We start from the raw sequence: 19,988 nt of genomic DNA, 5'->3' as shown, positions 1-19,988 counted from the left end.
ACCAGGGCTGGCTCCAGGGTTTTTGCCGCCCCAAGCGGCGGGGAAAATTTTAAAAAAAGCAATCGCGATCAGCAGCAGTTCCACCATGCCGCTTTCCTCTTTGGTGGCAATTCAGCTGCGGGTCCTTCGCTTCGAGAGAAAGTGAGGGACCCGTTGCTGAATTGCTGCCAAAGGGCCCAACGTGCTGCCCCTTCCCCTTGGCCGCCCCAAGCATCTGGTTGAGTAAGTTGCAGAGCCGGCCCTGCAACTTACTCATAAAAACCTGTTCTACGCAGTTACACTTGTAGCGGAAGAAAAAACAGTCTATACTGTGCATTTGAAAGGCCTGGGTTCAAAGTCTGCACTCCGACCCATGTGGGGAACTAGATATATGAAAGAAGTCAGACTAGATCAGGGATTCTCAAACTGGGGGTTGGGACCCCTCAGGGAGTCGTGAGGTTATTGCATGGGAGGGGGGGGTCGCAGGCTGTCAACCTCCACCCCAAACCCCATTTTGCCTCCAGCATTTATAATGGTGTTAAATATTTAAAAAAAAGAAGTGTTCTTAATTTGGGGGGCAGGGTCGCACTCAGAGGCTTGCTATGTGGAAGGGATCACCAGTAAAAAAGTTTCAGAGTCACTGGACTAGATGATCACAGTGACGCCTTCCAGTATTAAAAATACATAAATTACTTTTCTGCTGAACTTGCAATTATTTTGTTGTTTGACCTATAATGTGTCTTCAAGCAAAGTGAAAATTAAATATTTTTACTCGTTAGATAATGTCTTTTTGGGTTTCTCTGGGTTGGGGACAAGGGTGAAAGTAACTTACAGGACTTACCGGTACTGCCAGAGTCCTGAGGGGGGCGTGGCCTCATCTGGAAGAGGCATGGCCTCTGAAGATTTAAAGGCCCTAGGGCATTGCTGTGGCTGGGAGCCCCAAGGCCTTTAAATCAACCAGGGGCTCCCAGCTGAAGAGGTGGCTGGGAGCCCCCCAGGGCTCAGGGGCAAATTAAAGGGCCCAGGGCTCCGGCCGCTGCAGGGAACCTCGAGTTTTGCTGGGCTGGGGCAGGGATTTAAAGGGTCCAGAGCTTCTGCCGCTGAGGGGAGCCCCAAGCCCTTTAAATCTCGGCCCCAGACCAGCCGCCAGAGCCGCAGCCAGGATTTAAAGGGCTCTGTGTTGCCCGCAGCCGCAGGGAGCTCTGTGCCCTTTAAATCCTGGCCCCAGCCCAGCTGCCAGAGCCACAGGCCGGATTTAAAGGGCTCTGGGCTGCCCGCAGCCAGGGGAGCTCTGAGCCCTTTAAATCCCAGCTGTGGCCGGGATTCAAAGGGCTCTGGGCTGCCCGCAGTGGCGAGGAGCTCTGAGCCCTTTCAGTCCCCGCCGTGGAGGCCAGTGTGGTCCAGCATGGCGTACAGGCTCTTGCTGGTATGCTGTACTATACCGTACCGGCTTACTTTCACATCTGGGTGGGGAGAAGAGTGAGAAGTTGGTTGCATTTTCCCTCCAAAATTCTCCAGTATGTCAGCAATTCATCCCCTGAGGAGACAGGAAGAGGAAGGCCAAAAGAATTCCCTCAGGTTCCTGAAGAATGTTTTAAGGAGCTTTGCTCTGCACATCAACAATTCCCCAAAGAATTAAAGAATCCCTGGAACGCTGGGAGCCTTTGAAATATCCTCAGCAATGAAAGAAAACAAAAACATCAAGAGCATAAATGCCCTCGGCTGGCACATACCGGTGCAGAGAAAAGACTTTCTTCAGAATATGATTAGGCTGACCCTTTTTTCCCCCCTCCCACAAATATTTAGGCAAAGATCTGATGAGAGATGACATTTTACATTTCATACATTTTCAAAAAGGGACACTGACTAAAACAGCAATTACTAGAAAAACCCTGTCAGGCTGTACTAATGTTTTCTAATACCCGGCTGTGCACCAAAATGCAGAGAGGGAATAGAACTGAAAGGAGAAAGAGAATAAAATGCATCTAGCTGAATTCTCATTAATGGGCAAAATAAAGAAATCCACTTTACTTGAGATTCCAACTACATTTTGTTTAAAGGCCAGCTGGGAGATTCTGATCAATTAGACATGAAATTAAGAACAATTCCATCCCATCCTATTTTTCCAAGTTCCCAGTGTGTCTAAACAAGCACTGACATAGTCCACTAAAGTTTAAATGATCACTGAAAGGATGATATATAGGAATATAAGTAATATTAAAAGGTTAGTTCAATCATGGTATTTAATTACAAAGATGAATGAATCACTAACTTAAATAGTTCTATTCCTTACTGTGTTACTGGCTCAGTGTGTGACCTCAGGCAGGTCATTTAACCTTTTTCTGCCTCAGCTTCTCAAGCTACAAAAATAGGGATAAAGCCATCTGTTCTGCACTGTATTTTGAGAACTATGAAAGAAATGCCTTCTAAAGATGCACAGAAGCCTTCTGGCTATATCATTTGGCTAACACTCAAAAGATCAGAGTTCTATTCCTAGCTCTGCCACTGACCTGCTGGATGACCTTAAAAAAGTCATTTCCCTTCTTCGTGCCTCAGTTTCCCATTTGTAAAATGGGGATGATGATAATATTGACCTCCTTTGTAAAGTGCTTTGAGATCTACTGATGAGAAGCTGTATGTTAGAGCCAGTATTATTATAGAATAGCCAAGTATTATTAAATATTAGTAATAAACAATGAAAATAATTAATCAAGTAATTTGATAGTGTAGAACAGCACTCAGGGAATGAGCTCCACTATGCATGGAAATAAAAGAAATAATAGAATTTACACTACATCACTTTGATACACTGATTTCCCAAGCATTCAAGCAGTGAAGCTGATTCCCTGCTCAACTTTGTGTCATCAAACTGGTTCTCTTGCTGAGAAGTATTATTAGACTGCCAGCTTTGTTGGTAGTGACAGCAGCACCAGTCACAGTTCTGCTGATACAACAGAGACAGAACACTCACATGCTGTTCTTATGCTTTCTTCCTCTATCACTGGTGATAAACAATTTTTTTAAAAGGAAAATATTTTTTTATGAACAAATAGCTCCTCCTATCAGTGCATTCAATCATCTCACAAGTGTGTTACAGCAACATCAGTGAATGCATCAGACAGGAGAAATGTGTTGCTATTAAAGGGGAAAAGCATCGCTTAACATAAATCCTCTCAGTAATCAGCAGTGATATGGAAGGCTCCACAGGTTTTTGGTGGAATATTTGTTTTAAATTCCCCTGATTTCAGCTGTAATTTCTTAAGTAAACTTTTAAGATGAACCCAAATGATAGGGTCTATCTCCTGAAGAATTTACACTCAAATTACAATTTACATCTTGCTCCCAAACTGCAGGAGAGAGTGTGGGCCTAATGCCACAAAACACTTAAGCATGTGCTTAGTTTAAAACATGTGCATAACCCTACTGAAGTCAATGCAAGATCAAAGCCCATGCTTTAGTGTTTTACTGGATCAGGCTCTCTTTCTTGCCTTTAGAAACAGAAAACTCAATCATCTAATAAAGCTTTGCAAAATTTACCAGCCCACTTACTGTACAAAATTTACTCAGAATATTTTCTATGATGACTGATGATAATCAATTAATATTTTACTCTTCCACAAAAAACAGAATACTGTGCAAAACCACTGCTCATCTGCAAAAGTAGAATTTAGCAGCGCAAGTCTCTCTTTTTGCGTCTATCTACCATGATCCTATAAGACAAAGAAGAAATTGCTCTTAGTCATTGGGAATTCCACAGAACCCTGTTTAAGTCTAACCACTGCCGAATTTCTAGATGACCTTAGATTAGGTTAGCCCAGGGGTAGGCAATCTATGGCATGCGTGCCGAAGGCGGCACACAAGCTGATTTTCAGTGGCACTCACACTGCCCGGGTCCTGGTCACTGGTACGGTGGGGGTCTGCATTTTAATTTAGTTTTAAATGAAGCTTCTTAAACATTTTAAAAACCTTATTTACTTTACATAAAACAATAGTTTAGTTATATATTATAGACTTATACAAAGAGACCTTCTAAAAACGTTAAAATGCATTACTGGCATGCGAAACCATAAATTAGAGTGAATAAATGAAGATTCGGCACACCATTTCTGAAAGGTTGCCTACCCCTGGGTTAGCCACATATCAGCCAATATACCTTGCAGCAGAGTTAGATGTAGGAAATGCTGAAGCCATCCAATCTAAGGAGGACAATAGACATCACCCCAGCTAGTCAGAAATACTTCTTTCTTCTCTTCCTGACTTGCTTTAAGGTATACACATAAAATTCTAGTTGCCCTAACATCATTGCTTCTGAAGTGACAATAAAAGCCTGCCCAAAATTTTCAAAGACCATAGGTAGTTGTTTAAATATAAGACTCAGTTTTAGTCACTGCACCAAAGCATAGCTCATTTATCCCAGAGAAAGACTGCTTTCCATTCACAAGGATGTGGCTATTGGCTCTTGACAAAATGGATTACAAAATATACGTGCGCAAGTACATTAAAAATAATATGAACCTTCTGGGTCATTACATTATGCCAGTATCCAGTTACAAAAGCTGCACTATCGTAAGTCGGTGATTTCAGGTTTAAGTACAGTTTCCCTGTCCCCACAGCTCCTTTGTGATTTTCTCTGATATTTATTTATAATCCATTTCTACTTTATAGGGCTTGGAAACTGCTATGGACCAAATTAATTTATTTAGGTGCAATGTGAATCCGTAAGTTTTAACCTTTGATCAAACACAGTAAAACATATAATACGCCTCTGAGGCTCAGTCATCAGATGGAAAGATTTTATTGACATTGTAAAAAATAAAATAAATAAATGGGGAAAAAATAATGACTATGTGCTCCATTTAACATTTTATTGTATTTTTCAGTAAATGAAGAAATGTATTCCTTGATTTTATGTGACCTGCTTCCTTCCACAACAAAGCATAACTGAGGGATGCCTACTATTCAAGGTTATGGATACTAGTTTACCAATCAATCCTATTGCTTTTGAGACAGAAATAAAACTAAATTACTTATTTACTCTTTTAGTTTGCATCAAAAGGAAATGTCACCATATCTTGCATCTCTTTCTTATGCATTTAAATAAGCCTGCTTTTAAATTAAGAAACTAAGCCTAAATTCAATAAACTCATGCTATTGTGCTATACTGCCACATAGAAGACTTGGATTCAAATAAGTAGTTAGGTGTTTCTGTCTATATCCTGGCACAGTTGTGAAGATAGATGTAAGTGACTCACCAGTGTCCAGAACTTAATTTAGAAGATGCATATATGAAGAAAGAGAAATTTCCATTCCTACAGCTGAACAAATAAATTACTGTCTAATGTCTGGTTCTATAAATTCAGTAACTTTCTAGCCAAGAGATGCATTATCCTTTTCTGTAGTTCACAATGGTATGGTTTGCATTATCATGTTTGAAAAATTCAGGATAAAGCATACGCCTCAGCACAAAGCACTGAGATGTTTATCTGACAGCCCCTTCTCTTGGAATTTTACTAATAAACCTCTGTCTATACTACTGACTAACTTAACAACTGTATAAAAGGGGTCTGAAGGGAATGCTATCCAGATCTGCTGTGTTTGGGGTTCTTGGCCAAGACACAGGGCTTAATCAGACAAGGAGGGAATGTGTTAGCCACAGAAGGCATTTTAAAAATGGATGATAAAATCATGCATATACTGACAGCCAAAACATAAATTTTATCTGCCAAAAATTGGGCTTTAGGACAGGATATGTCCTGTATTACAAAGACATTTATCAGAATAAGCAGATTCTGGTTGCCCACCACGGCTCTATCAGGATAATCCGCTGGCAGGCAGCAAGACAGTGTTTATGTTGACCGTTTGCAGGCACGGCCGCTCGCAGCTTCCATTGGCCGAGAATGGTGAACCATGGCCACTGGGAGCTGCGGGAGGCCATGCCTGTGGACGGTCAATGTAAACACACTCTCGCACTGACAGGCCGCATGCGGCCTGCAGGCTGCCCATCACTGTGATAGAGCAAGGTTCAAGCTCAGTTACATCTCTTGGGAAAAAAAGCAAATAGAAAAAGCTTATGCCGAGTGTAACAGCCATTTTCGTCCTCACCAGCTTAAGAAAGAGTTTGGTAAAGATGACACTACTCTGTTTCCTGCTGAAAAAAGGAGAGGGGGAAAAGCCGTGGTTCAGTATTAAAATTCTCGAAATCTAACATACCTAGAGCCCTGTTCTGAGGGCCCCTTCAGCACTGGTGGTACAAAGCAGCTAGAAACTTGGCAGATCTCTGGCCTCCTGAGAATTCTTCCTGGATGGGAGCACTTAGAGGTGGCGAAAACTCACTGTAATCTACCCCCAACCTCCTTTCTCATCCCCAGCACAGGAGGAAAATCAGCACACCTGTGGCCAGATATCTCTATGTCCCAGGGATCCCTGACTGTCAGAAAGGCTCCTGAGACTGTTGGCAAGTGTGCACAGGTCAGTGTTGAAGTTGCTCTAACTTATACTGGAGGCTAGATGAGCCCTTGAGGAGCTCTAGAATTTATGCCTCCCTCACACCTTGCAATGGGCACAATTCAGCCAAACCAGGGAATCTGGGCTCTAATCTCTGAAGGATAGAGATGTGGATGCAAGACAGGTGTACCTGGATATACGTGGGGAATAGGATGGGGAAAAGCATATATCTGACCTTAGTGTGATTAATTTGGCAGAGAGAAAAAATGTACCAGGCACTGTACTGTGATGCAACCAGGACACAATAATTCAAGTTATAAGGAAAAATTAAAGGACTTTAGATTATTTTTACTGGAAAGAAGAATAAATTTCAAGTGAACTAACTGAACTCTTCAAAATTCTGACTGGGATAAATAAGGCTGATAATTAAAAGTTCACACTGGTGAGAGAATTAAAGCACAAAGCAACTTGTGTGTATGTATTCTTAAGGATTTTCAAAAGTGACTATTTATTGACTATTGTTTTGGAGTGCCTAAACTGAAACACCTTAAAGGGGCCTGACTTTCACAGAGGGCGCACAACATCTTCTAAAAATCAAGCTCCTTTAAGGTATCTCAAACTGGGCACCTAAAAAACTGATGCATCCAAAATCACTAATCACATTAGAAAATCTTAGCCTAGAATTAAATGGGGAACTTGGTCAAAGAATTACTTCCACAAAAGGTAATCAACAGATGGAATAACTGGCTGAAAAAGGCAACTGAAGCAAGGACTATAAATGCATTTAAAATCCTTCATGGATGATGAACTAGGATAGAAAAGAAAGGCACCTTTGTGTTCCCTGAGGCCAGAGCTGTCTGTTTGATGGACCACTTTCCCACGGTAACTTGCTGCCAATTGCTACCAGGCCTATGACAGCTGAGGATTATAAGGTGCAGCCAAGTCCTCACCTCTCTCTCTTTCCCCCAGCCACAAAGAGAGGTGGTGCCATGGGAGCTGTTAGGTCAGCTCTACACCACAGTAGCAACTTAGGCTGTTGTGAACCACCTTGCACCCAGGGGCGGCTCTAGGTATTTTGCCGCCCCAAGCACAGCAGGCAGGCTGCCTTCAGTGGCTTGCCTGCGGGAGGTCCCTGGTCCTGCGGATTTGGCGGCACACCGGCGGGAGGTCCACTGAAGCCGTGGGACCAGCAGACCCTCCACAGGCGTGCCGCCAAAGGCAACCTGCCTGCCGCTCTTGCAGTGACTGGCAGAGCACCCCCCGTGGCTAGCCGCCTCAGGCACGTGCTTGGCGTGCTGGTGCCTGGAGCCACCCCTGCTTGCACCAGTGTCACAGCACTAAGAGCCAATACATTTCCTAAATCAGTGTGATTATCAATTTTACTTTCTAATGGACCACAATTCTGACTGTGAAATTAACACACTCAGCATCACTACAGCCCCATTTAATATAGAAAAAGCATCACTAGTCTTACAAACTGATTGTTTTTAGTGTCTTTATGGCATGTCTGGTGCCAGCAGAACATCTGTGAATGTGAATCTCCAAGCTGGTAGCAATCACATTTCATCTGTCTCATTAGCTACCTTGCTATTTTGGCACGTCTGAGCACTCATGCCATTTTTGCTGAGCAGTTTTAGGGTCTCTATGCTTGCAGTGACCGGAGAAACTTAAAAGGCAGGGTTTAGTTGTTTTAGGGTGACCAGATGTTAAGGAGAAAATATCCGGACCACCGCAGGTGCCGGGGGGGGGGGGGCGTTTTGTTGTTGTTGTTTTTTTAAAACACTCACTCATCTATCTGGGAGTTTGGCAGCAATTCGGCAGAGAGCCGTTCAGTCACAGATGGTCTTCGGCAGTATTTCAGCGGTGGGTAATAAACCTTGCTGCCAAAGACAGAAGAACCCGCCGCTGAAATACCGCCAAAGACCGTTCTAAACTGAAGGACTCTCTGCTGAATTGCCGCCTAAGATCAGGAAAGAAAATATTGGGACAAATGGCATCCTGACCATACTCTGGTCAGGACGTGGGACAAACGCCTCAAAATAGGGACAGTCCTGATTTTATCGGGACACCTGGTCACCCTAAGTTGTTTAGCCAGAGTTCTGACATTTCCCTTCCAGGGCCTTCAATTCTCTCTCTCTCTCATCTTCCCTTCATAGTCCTCTCCCTCACAACAGGCCAGGCAGGGTCAGCTACAGGCACCAGCGCAGCAAGCAGGTGCTTGGGGTGGCCAAGGGGAAGGGGTGGCATGTCGAGGTCTTCAGCAGCGGGTCCCTCTCAGAGAGAAGGATCTGCCGCCAAATTGCTGCCAAAGAAGAAAGCAGCATGGTGGAGCTGCTGCCGATCATGATTGTGGCTTTCCCCCCCCTCCTATCGCTTGGGGCGGCAAAAACCCTGGAGCCAGCTCTCAGGCCAGGACTCACACGGCTTGCTGTTTTGTCTTCTATATGAGGAGGCTATTGCTGGCCTGCTATCCTTTCTGCTCATTCTCTTCTCTAGCAAATCCCTTCCAACACCCAGGTAGCCTGATTTTCCCCAGCTCATCCAATCAGGCCTCATTTCCTTGTGGCAGCACAGTCCCCTGTTCTGATGCACCAGAAGCAAGCAACCTCCCTGCAGGGTCCCACAGAATCACTATTTAAAATGTAAAAGGCACTCTGCAGCTTATGCCAGATCACCGGACATAAACCTACAATTTCTCACAAGATGCATTGTTCCAATCTCACATGGCTCATGATTTCACAACAGCACAGCACTCTCTGTGGCACATGATACATTGCCTTTTACATTTAAAACTGGCGTGTTGGGGCACTCATTGGAGTGACTACAGTTGCACCAATACTACTGTAGCTGAAAGTTGACTGGTGGGCCACCAATCTGCCCCCAAAGGCCTGCAGATGCTGCAACTGGAGAGATAGCAACAAGAGCAGCAGGAGAATACCAGGAGTGTAAAAACAGAGGGAAAGTTTAGGTCTGCAGGAAATGAAAACCATCCATTATTATGAACAACTTACACAGAACCCTTCCACTCCTAGCTATGGCTCTAGGAATGTTTGCTTTGAAAGCAGACTGGAATGCTATAAAAGCAGGAAGAAGTATTACTACAGCTATGGCACCCAAAGGGTTAACACACTTGCTAAGATGGCACAATACTGACAGTTTTTTTCTCACAACTATTTCTGTAAGATTCATTTCCTGTTTATGCACAATGCTTCTGGTTTTTTGTCATCTACAGTTGGGCCCTCTGAAAAGGTGAGTCATTGTTTTCACAGAACAACTTCACTATAAACTGAGCATCACTACATACAGGTAGTTGTGCAATATGCACAAAGCAGTCCAGTGAAACAATATGGGATTCTCATTCTACAGCCTAGAAAGAGAGCTTCCTTACAGGAGAGTTCACTGTACACTGAATGACTGTATTTACACAAACTGGGAGTCATAAACCAAATACATTTGGCATCTTCAATAATGCAACATCTTCAATAATGCAACAAACTGGGACACTTTTCAGTGCTAATCCCATTGTGCTCATACCATAACAGTAAGAAATTCCACTCCGTTTCGCTCCACATTGAAACCAACCAGGATGATGAGAAAGGTGAGAGAGAACAAAAAAAGGCTCAAACTAGCCATAGAGCAGATCCATATTCTTACTAGCACTGTGAGTCTGCCGTTTTATCTTGGAAGGATTTAGTAAACAAAGTAAAAAGGTTAAAGTTTCATTCATAAAACAAATCTGCCCATTTACAAAAGGATGATATTATCACTACTGATAGACCTCTAATGATAGACATCTTTCTTCATATGGCCGTCATTATACTTCCTGGTACAAACTGTGGTCCTAAGCTAATAGCTTGCAGTGAGGGTATGTCTACACTAAGGGATTATTCCGATTTTACATAAACCGGTTTTGTAAAACAGATTGTATAAAGTCAAGTGCACGCGGTCACATTAAGCACATTAATTCGGCGGTGTGCATCCATGTACCGAGGCTAGCATCAATTTCCAGAGTGTTGCACTGTGGGTAGCTATCCTGTAGCTATCCCATAGTTCCCGCAGTCTCCCTCGCCCATTGGAATTCTGGGTTGAGATCCCAACACATGCTGGTGCAAAAACAGTGTCGCAGGTGATTCTGGGTAAATGCCGTCACTCAATCCTTCCTCCGTGAAAGCAACGGCAGACAATCATTTCGCGCCCTTTTTCCCTGGCAGACGCCATAGCACGGCAACCATGGAGCCTGTTTTGCCTTTTGTCACTGTCACCGTATGTGTACTGGATGCTGCTGACAGATGTGATACTGCAGTGCTACACAGCAGCATTCATTTGCCTTCGCAAGATAGCAGAGACGGTTACCATCACTATTGCACAGTCTGCTGTGCCACTGTAAATTGGCGATGAGATGACGGTTATCAGTAGTTCTGTACTGTCTGCTGCTGCCATGGGTGCTCCTGGCTGGCCTTGCTGAGGTCGGCCGGAGGTGCATGGACAAAAATGGGAATGACTGCCCGGGTCATTCCCTTCTCTATGCTTTGTCTACAAATAGAGTCAGTCCTGCCTAGAATATGGGGCAAGTGTACTAGAGAACCAGAGAGCACAGCCGCTCCGTGTCAGAGACCCAGAGATCCTGCAGAAATGATGAACTGCATGCCATTCTAGGGGGTGCCTCTGCAACAACCCCACTCGTTGCTTCCCTCCTGCAGGAATAAGAAACATTGACTTTTTAGTGAGATAAAGTGAGAGAGAGGAAGCCTCCAGCTGCTATGATAGTCCAGGCAGTATAGAATCTTTTCCTTAGACACGAAAGGGGTAGGGGGCTGATAGAGCTCAGCCTCCAGTTGCTATGATGAAGATGGTTACCAGCCATTCTGCACCATCTGCCGGGAATGACCGGGAGTCATTCCCATTTTTACCCAGGCGCCCCTGGCCGACCTCACCGAGGCCAGCCAGGAGCACTCACGGGCTGATCATGATGATGGATAGCAGTCATATTGTACCATCTGCCACCGGGAAGAAGATGCTGGTGTTCAGCGCTGCAGCACCCTGTTTACCAGCAGCATGCAGTAGACAGAGTGACACTGAAAAAAGGTGAGAAACATTTTTTTTCCCCCTTTTCTTTCGGCGGGGGGAGAAGGGTGTAAATTGACGACATACACCCTGAAACACCCAGGATTTTTGACCCTTCAGGCATTTGGAGCTCAGCCAAGAATGCAAATGCTTTTCGGAGACTGCGGGGACTGTGGGATAGCTGGAGTACTCAGTACTCCCTCCCTCCCTCCATGACCGTCCATTTGATTCTTTGGCTTTCCGTTACACAGCACTGTGCTGTGGACTCTGTATCATAACCTGGAGATTTTTTCAAATGCTTTGGCATTTCATCTTCTGTAACGGAGCTCCTATAGAACAGATTTGTCTCCCAATACAACTATCAAATCCAGTATCCCCCGTACGGTCCATGCTAGATCTCTTTTTGGATTTGGGACTGCATCGCCACCCATGCTGATCAGAGCTCCACGCTGGGCAAACAGGAAATTAAATTCAAAAGTTCGCGGGGCTTTTCCTGTCAACCTGGCCAGTGCATCTGAGTTCAGATTGCTTTCCAAAGTGGACACAATGGTGCACTGTGGGATACCGCCCAGAGGCCAATACTGTCGATCTGCGGCCACACTAACCCTAATCTGACATGGCAATACCGATTTCAGTGCTACTCCTCTCGTCAGGAAGGAGTACAGAAATCGGTTTAAAGAGCCCTTTATATCGATATAAAGGGCCTCACTATGTGGACAGGGGCAGGGTTAAATCGGTTTAATGCTGCTAAATTCGGTTTAAACGCGTAGTGAATACCAGGCATCACACTCACAAACAGCAACTAAACAGTCTATATGAAAGAATTGCCCATGATAATTCCTTTTTGGAATGAAAGCCATCTTCAGAAAAACAAATAAACAAAAAGCGGGTGTTTTGGAGTCTCCATACTTTTTTCAAGGGGGAGGAAATTCTTTCCATTCTACTACCAATCACCACCTTTAAATGGATGCCTCTTCCTCCCACCCTACCCCACTTCCCCACTTATTCATGAAGGGACATGACCCCTCAGGTGATCTATACCTCTCTGAATGCTGGTGAGCATGTCTCTCAAAAACAATAAAAAGGACTAACCAGGGAACAAACATGCTCACTCCATTGGTCTAGGAATGAGGGATGATTAGGGTCCTACCAAATTCACAGTCCATTTTGGTCAATTTCACAGTGATAGGATTTTAAAAACCATTAATTTCATTATTTCAGCTCTTTACATCTGAAATTTCATGGTGTTCAATTGTAGGGATGCTGACCCAAAAGAGGTTGTGAGGAGATCACAAGGTTATTGTAAGGGGTGTTGCGGTGTTGCTACCCTTACTTCTGCGCTGCTGCTGACAGCAGCACTGCCTTCAGAGCTGGGTAGCTGGAGAGTTGTGGCTGCTGGCTGGGAACCCAGCTCTGAAGGCAGAGCTGCCACCAGTAGAAGTAAGGATGACCTGGTATAGTGTTGTCACCCTTACTTCTGTGCTGCTTCCTGCAGAGCTGGGCCCTCAGTCAGTAGCCGCCAGTCTCCAGCTGCCCAGCTTTGAAGGCAGTAGCGCAGAAGAAATGGTGGCATGGTATGGTATTGCCACCCTTACTTCTGCACTGCCTTTGGAGCTGGGCACCCACCAACAGCCACTGCTCTCAAGTCGCCCAGCTCTAAAGTCAGCACAGAAGAGTGGCAATTCCGCAACTTCCCTAAAATAACCTTGCCACTCCCCTGCAACTTCCTTTTGGGTCAGGACCCCCAATTTGAGAAACGCTGATCTCCCCCTGTGAAATCTGTATAGTATAGGGTAAAAGCACACAAAAGATCAGATTTCACGGAAGGAGACTAGATTTCACGGTCTGTGACACATTTTTCATGGCTGTGAATTTGGCAGAGCCCAAGAGATGACCAAGGGAGCCATACACAGATCTTCCTGCTCAGTTGTGCTGGCTCAAATATTATTCTCTATTTCCAACTTTAACCACAAGAACTTGGGAAACTTTTCCATTTTCCTTTAACTGAAATTCAGTCCCCCTTACCTCAAGTGTTAAATCACCTCTCAATGCCAGGGAGTTAGCCATGTGACTTCCTTTAAAAATACTGCAGAGATGCATATTGACATCCACACTCTGCAATTGGTCTATGAGAAATTAGACAGACTCATTTTTCTGGTGCAATTAGACCATTTTCCAAATCCCATTTTTACCAGTGATTAAAAATAAATTCAGATGATCTTTCAGTGTCATTACCTGAGAGACAATTAGTTGTCTTTCTATTTCAGGCTTTTACTAATTTTACTCTTAACTCTGGGAACACTACTTCTATTTCCAAGAGAGTGAAGCAATCAGTCATCAAATGCAGCACACAACAATACATACACATAATTTAAGCAAGCAAATAGTGACAGTGCAAAATTCAGCTCTATGTCAACAGATGCATCTTTACTGACTTTAATGGATTTGCATCACTTATGCCAGGGATGAACTTAGCCCACAGAGAGAAAACTAAAATGTTCAGTTTGTGATTTTCATGTAATATACGACACGTGCACAGGCTAATCTGTTTCCGTTCTGTTATCTGAAACTCACAGAATGGGAGCTTCACATACTGTCAGTGTGACAGACTAATTCACATGAGCCACTCCTGGTGCCTCTCTCTCCATCAAAAGTCAGAAAGATTGTCCTGATTAAACACCACCCCATGAGAGAAGCAAAGAGATGAGCAAGTATCCCTTTTAATGAAAACAGTCATAGCAGAACTATAGCCAGTCAAAGGGTGGAACGCACAGGCTGAATTTGATGATCTTCCTCTCTTTAGTTAGTACAATGTGGGTAGCAGCTTCATTGACTCTTATTTGTACCACAGTGGCATCAAGAGGCTCCAGTCAGAGATCAGGGCTCCATTATGTGAGGCACTGCACAAGCACATAGCGACAGATATCAGAGGGGTAGCCGTGTTAGTCTGGATCTGTAAAAGCAGCAAAGAATCCTGTGGTACCTTATAGATTAACAGACGTTTCGGAGCATGAGCTTTCGTGGGTGAATACCCACTTCGTCAGATGCATGTAGTGGAAATTTCCAGGGGCAGGTATATATATGAGGCAAGCTAGAGATAATGAGGTAGTTCAATCAAGGAGGATGAGGCCCTGTTCTAGCAGTTGAGGTGTGAAAACCAAGGGAGGAGAAACTGGTTCTGTAATTGGCAAGCCATTCACAGTCTTTGTTTAATCCTGAGCTGATGGTGTCAAATTTGCAGATGAACTGAAGCTCAGCAGTTTCTCTTTGAAGTCTGGTCCTGAAGTTTTTTTGCTGCAGGATGGCCACCTTAAGGTCTGCTATAGTGTGGCCAGGGAGGTTGAAGTGTTCTCCTACAGGTTTTTGTATATTGCCATTCCGAATATCTGATTTGTGTCCATTTATCCTTTTCCGTAGCGACTGTCCAATTTGGCTGATCTACATAGCAGAGGGGCATTGCTGGCATATGATGGCATATATTACATTGGTGGACGTGCAGGTGAATGAACCGGTGATGGTGTGGCTGATCTGGTTAGGTCCTGTGATGGTGTCGCTGGTGTAGATATGTGGGCAGAGTTGGCATCGAGGTTTGTTGCATGGATTGGTTCCTGAGCTAGAGTTACTATGGTGCGGTGTGCAGTTATTGATGAGAATATGTTTCAGGTTGGCAGGTTGCCTGTGGGCAAGGACTGGCCTGCCACCCAAGGCCTGTGAAAGTGTGGAATCATTGTCCAGGATGGGTTGTAGATCCCTGATGATGCGTTGGAGAGGTTTTAGCTGGGGACTGTATGTGATGGCCAGTGGAGTCCTGTTGGTTTCTTTCTTGGGTTTGTCTTGCAGCAGGAGGCTTCTGGGTACACGTCTGGCTCTGTTGATCTGTTTCCTTATTTCCTCATGTGGGTATTGTAGTTTTGAGAATGCTTGGTGGAGATTTTGTAGGTGTTCGTCTCTGTCTGAGGGGTTAGAGCGATGCGGTTGTACCTCAGTGCTTGGCTGTAGACAATGGATCGTGTGATGTGCCTGGGATGGAAGCTGGAGGCATGAAGGTAGGCATAGCGGTTGGTAGGTTTTCAGTATAGGGTGGTGGTAATGTGACCATCACTTATTTGCAACGTGGTGTCTAGGAAGTGGACCTCCCATGTAGATTGGTCCAGGCTGAGGTTGATGGTGGGGTGGAAGCTGCTGAATCGTGGTGGAATTTTTCCAGAGACTCCTTCCCATGGGTCCAGATGATGAAGATGTCATCAATGTAGCGTAGGTAAAGAAGGGGCGTGAGTAGACGAGAGCTGAGGAAGCGTTGTTCCAGGTCGGCCATAAAAATATTGGCATATTGTGGGACCATGCGGGTGCCCATAGTGGTGCCACTGATCTGGAGATATATATTGTCATCAAATTTGAAATAGTTGTGTGTGAGGATAAAGGCACAGAGCTCAGCAGGCAGTTGTGCTGTAGCATCATCAGGGATACTGTTCCTGACAGCTTGTATTCCATCTATGTGTGCGATGTTCATGTAGAGAGCCTCTACATCCATGGTGGATAGGATGGCGTTTTCTGGAAGATCACCAATGCATTGTAGTTTCCTCAGGAAATCAGTGGTGTCACGGAGATAGCTGGGTGACAGATAGTCCCTGCCCTTAGAGTCCTAAATTAGCTTGCAAGCAAAACACAGCGAGGTGGTGTAAGAAACGATGATGATGAAATGGGTAAGTGAGGACAAGGGTACCACTAACAGTGAGAGAAACACAAAGTAGACAGATATATAGTTAGTTGTTTCTGAGTCATGTGAAGGTTTTTATTTTGTTTTTTTCTAGCTGTAAGATGTAAATAAAGAGGTCACTATTAAAAAGCCTCCAGAGTACGAAGTATTAGTATTAGAATGATTACCTGTTATTTGTAATGTGGTAGCTCCTACAGGCCAGAACCCCATTGTGGGCTCTGCCCTGAAGAGCTTCCAATCTAAGTAGGAGACTGTAGAAAATAGATGGATACAACAAACAGTGAGAGCATAAGGCTGTTACTTGCTAGCGTGATAAGCAGTGGTCACAGCACATGATCCGCTTCACGGTTGTTGAGTTTTTTTTATAGGCATCATGGCGAATAAAAATTTTCAGAAGGGATCTGAAGGAGAACAATGAGGTGGCTTTGTGGTAGCTCATGTTTTGTTACAGGCTTCACGTAAAAAGTGGGTCTCCATGAAAGATCTGGAGGAGGATAGGGCAGTAGCTTTGCAGAGGAGTTCAGGGAGGGTGCTCCATGCATAAGGGGTGGCATGGAAGAAAGTATGAAGGCACTCAGAGAAGTGGACAGATGGGTGATTGCGGAGAGTATTGCTGGTAGAATGGAGGCAGTGTGAGGAGTGACACAATATCATACAAAGGCAGATAAGTAGAGAAGGACGGAGTTGTGAAGGGCCTTATGGGAATCTTGAATTTGATGTGGACGAGAAATGGAATGGAAGCATATGAAGCAGTGGTCAGAATGATGGGACAGGAAGACGACATTATTAGCACCACCTTTGGGTGTCAATAATTCATTTATGAATTGTTGTTATAGTGGTTCCCAAACTTTAACAACCTGTGAACCCCTTTCACTATAATGCCAAGTCTTGCAAACCCCCTAATAAAAATGAATATTTCCAGAGATTTTCTCCTTTACTGGAGTATAAATTCTAAAAGCAGTGATCTTGGAACTATAAAATTTGTTTTTATGACGTTATTACACACTATTATTAATTATTATTTATCATTGCAGTGTTTTTATTACATTATGAAAATGGCAACACTCTTCCAAGATCTCACTTTCGTAGCTTGTATCACTTTGAATAAGCCTGTTATGAGACAAGGCTCCTATGTTTCATCAAGGAGTATCAGATGTGAAACAACATGAAGGTATTTAAGAAGCCAACTCAAAGAGTTCCTCCTACACGAACATTCAGGTCTTCAGCAGTCCAGGCAAAACAAAGCTTAAACTTGTTCTTCATAATAATGTTAAAAACAATACTAGCTGCCTATTTAATTTTAAAAACAGCAAAAAATATCCACCTTTCCATTTCGTATAAGGAGTCTTGAAGTCTAAATCTCCTCAGTGTGATAGATATGCTTGCTTTGATCTGCTTAGCTCTGGGAAGTCCAGGGGCTCCAGGCTGCTGGCCTGTGCTGCCCGGGATCCCTAGCAACAGCTCTGTCTGCCATTAGGGAATTTTTTCCCAAGAACCTCCTGTAACATTTTGCAAACCCCAGTTTGGGAACCACTGTGCTGTAGAATGGTCACCAATGGTAAGAGAGATGGGAATTGTCCAAGTGGTAGCCCAGTACACAGCCAAAGAAAACCAAAAGACTTTCTTCCTTCAGTGCTGTTTAGGAAAAGGGTTTTTTAGAAAAGAGATTCAAAGAATGTGGGCTCAGTCCTGCAAGATGCTGAGCAGTCTTCATCTCCTTTGAAGTCAAGGAGCACAGAAGACACTCAGCAATTCCAGGAGTTGTTCAGCACCCTGCAATATTAGGCCCTATCGTAGTAGGTTTTGCAGACTAAGGTGCAGAGCTTTCAGCTAATCCAAAACCAGAGGAGCAGGGAGTGCTGCAGATCAGGATTGTGGTCTATATGAAGAGCTATCTGGAGATCTTTGGATTGGAATATCAAGGGATGAACTGCATTGCATCTGCAAAGCTGTGTGTGAAAAGCCAATTCACAGTGGTCATACCTCCAAACACACACCTGATAGCTATGTTCATCACTCATTTGAGATACACTGTTTAATTATATAAGGGGAGTAAAAAATAACGAAAAGTTTCAACCACAGTTTGGACAAAAGCCACCACTGACTTGGGGATGGGGACAGTTGCTGGGGAGCGCAGGGTCTTAAACTACCTGAATCTTTACAAAGATTTTGATAAATCCTCACTACCCTTATTCCCCCTTTTGTCTCTATATGCCTCAGTATACTTCCTAGTCCCCCTTCTTTGCAGATCTCACTAGTCCCTCTAGCTTTGTTGCATTCCCATTGCAGGATTGCAGTCTCTGCTACAGACCTCACTCTGCTCAAGTCCTATGCACTGAGACTTTCCCAGTTAGAAATGCTCCAGAATGCACATGGTTTTCTTGATATGTCATACACACCACACACACACACACACACACACACACACACTGCACAATACAAACAAGGCCCTCTTAACAATATGCATTATTTTGGCAGTACTGCTGTTTGCACATATCACAAGCATGTTTGGATCACCCTCTGCATCTAGGAGGTATTTTATTAATTGTATCATGTAGTTGTGTAATCTAACACCAGTATCATCTGCCAGTACTGTGGGAAAACATGCTTCAAAGGAATCAAAGAAACAGGAGATGGAAAATACCTCTTAGGTCATTTTGCCACTTCAAGGTTGTTTCTTAAAGAAGATTCTCCAATGATTTTCCCTTCTAGTCTTACGTGACTCGAGCATAGGGATTCCCTTGTACATCCCTTCACAAGCTATTCCATCTTAATAGTTCTCACAGTTAGACTCACTGCCTGAAACCCAAGCTCCATGGAGTCAATGATAAAACCCCTATTGACTTCAGTGGGCCAAAAATTCATCCCTTTTCTTGAAAGTTAACCTAATTTGCCCTGTATTTATTTTCACCGCATTACTCCTGATTATACTCAAGTCTAGATCATTCAAAATACGAATAACTCTTTTGCTGTAGGGTTTACAGTGTTAACATACATGTAATATATTATTAGAGCTGACTGGGAATTTTCACTCAAAATATTTTCTTGATGGAAAATGTAGTTTCCACAAAATTGTTATTTTCTAAGGGAAAAAGTCAATTGTGCTGATTTTTTTTAGATTTTCTGTCAGGAAGATCAAAACAAAATATTTCATTCGGGATGGATTCAGTCTGAATTAAAACAGAACCCACTCAAAATATTTGTTTCGACTCAATTCAGCATTAATATATGTCTACCTGAGCTCCTGTGATTCCTCATGGGAGTTCTAGTTTGGGTGACTCATGTCTCTATTGTCTCTAATGGGCTGGGCTTCTTGGCTGAGCCATATTTCAGTCATGTTGTACCATGATCTCTCCTCCAGCTGAGCTGCTGCAGTGCAGCATAAGAGTCCCATGAGTGTGGTGCATCATGAGAGTAGTAGTCCAGTCAGGGAGCCCATACAGATGAATGGAGGCAAGAGGCATCTGAACTACAACTCCCATGAGACACCACAAAGGCTCAGGTGGATGTCAAACAACCTAAAATATACAGTTTAATGTCAAACTGACCCAAAGCAACATTTCCAAATCATTTTTTTTAATCTTTCATTCTTCAAAAACAACATTTCAACATTTTGACTTTTCATCCTAACTCAAGACAGAAACACACCCTGAAATTATCAGACTTTCTGCAGAACAGAAACTCCCATTTTCAATCAGCTTTATCTTCCCCTTTTGGTTATTGCTTAGCAGTACTGCATGTATTCAGTTCTTTTAGTCTATCCATCCAGAAGCTGTATTGGTTT

General features: G+C 43.7%; 1 protein-coding gene across 6 annotated transcripts in view; it reads right to left on the bottom strand.

Annotated features, from left to right (window-relative positions):
- Window positions 1–19,988, bottom strand: part of FAR2 (fatty acyl-CoA reductase 2) — a 221,978-nt gene that overhangs the window by 137,990 nt on the left and 64,000 nt on the right. The window contains exon 2 of one of the 6 annotated variants that reach the window (XM_050965658.1): window positions 1,427–1,516. The exons of the other annotated variants lie outside the window; for them this stretch is intronic. Within the exon in view, the coding sequence (XP_050821615.1) occupies window positions 1,427–1,476 (50 nt within the window). The 5' untranslated portion in view covers window positions 1,477–1,516. The remainder of the gene's footprint in view (window positions 1–1,426; window positions 1,517–19,988) is intronic. 6 annotated transcript variants of the gene reach the window in all.

This window comes from Gopherus flavomarginatus, chromosome 1, assembly GCF_025201925.1.
Source record: "Gopherus flavomarginatus isolate rGopFla2 chromosome 1, rGopFla2.mat.asm, whole genome shotgun sequence".
Classification (NCBI taxonomy): Eukaryota; Metazoa; Chordata; order Testudines; family Testudinidae; genus Gopherus; species Gopherus flavomarginatus.
The sequence above is the reverse complement of the archived record's forward strand: the minus strand, read 5'-3'. Positions and strand labels throughout refer to the sequence as shown.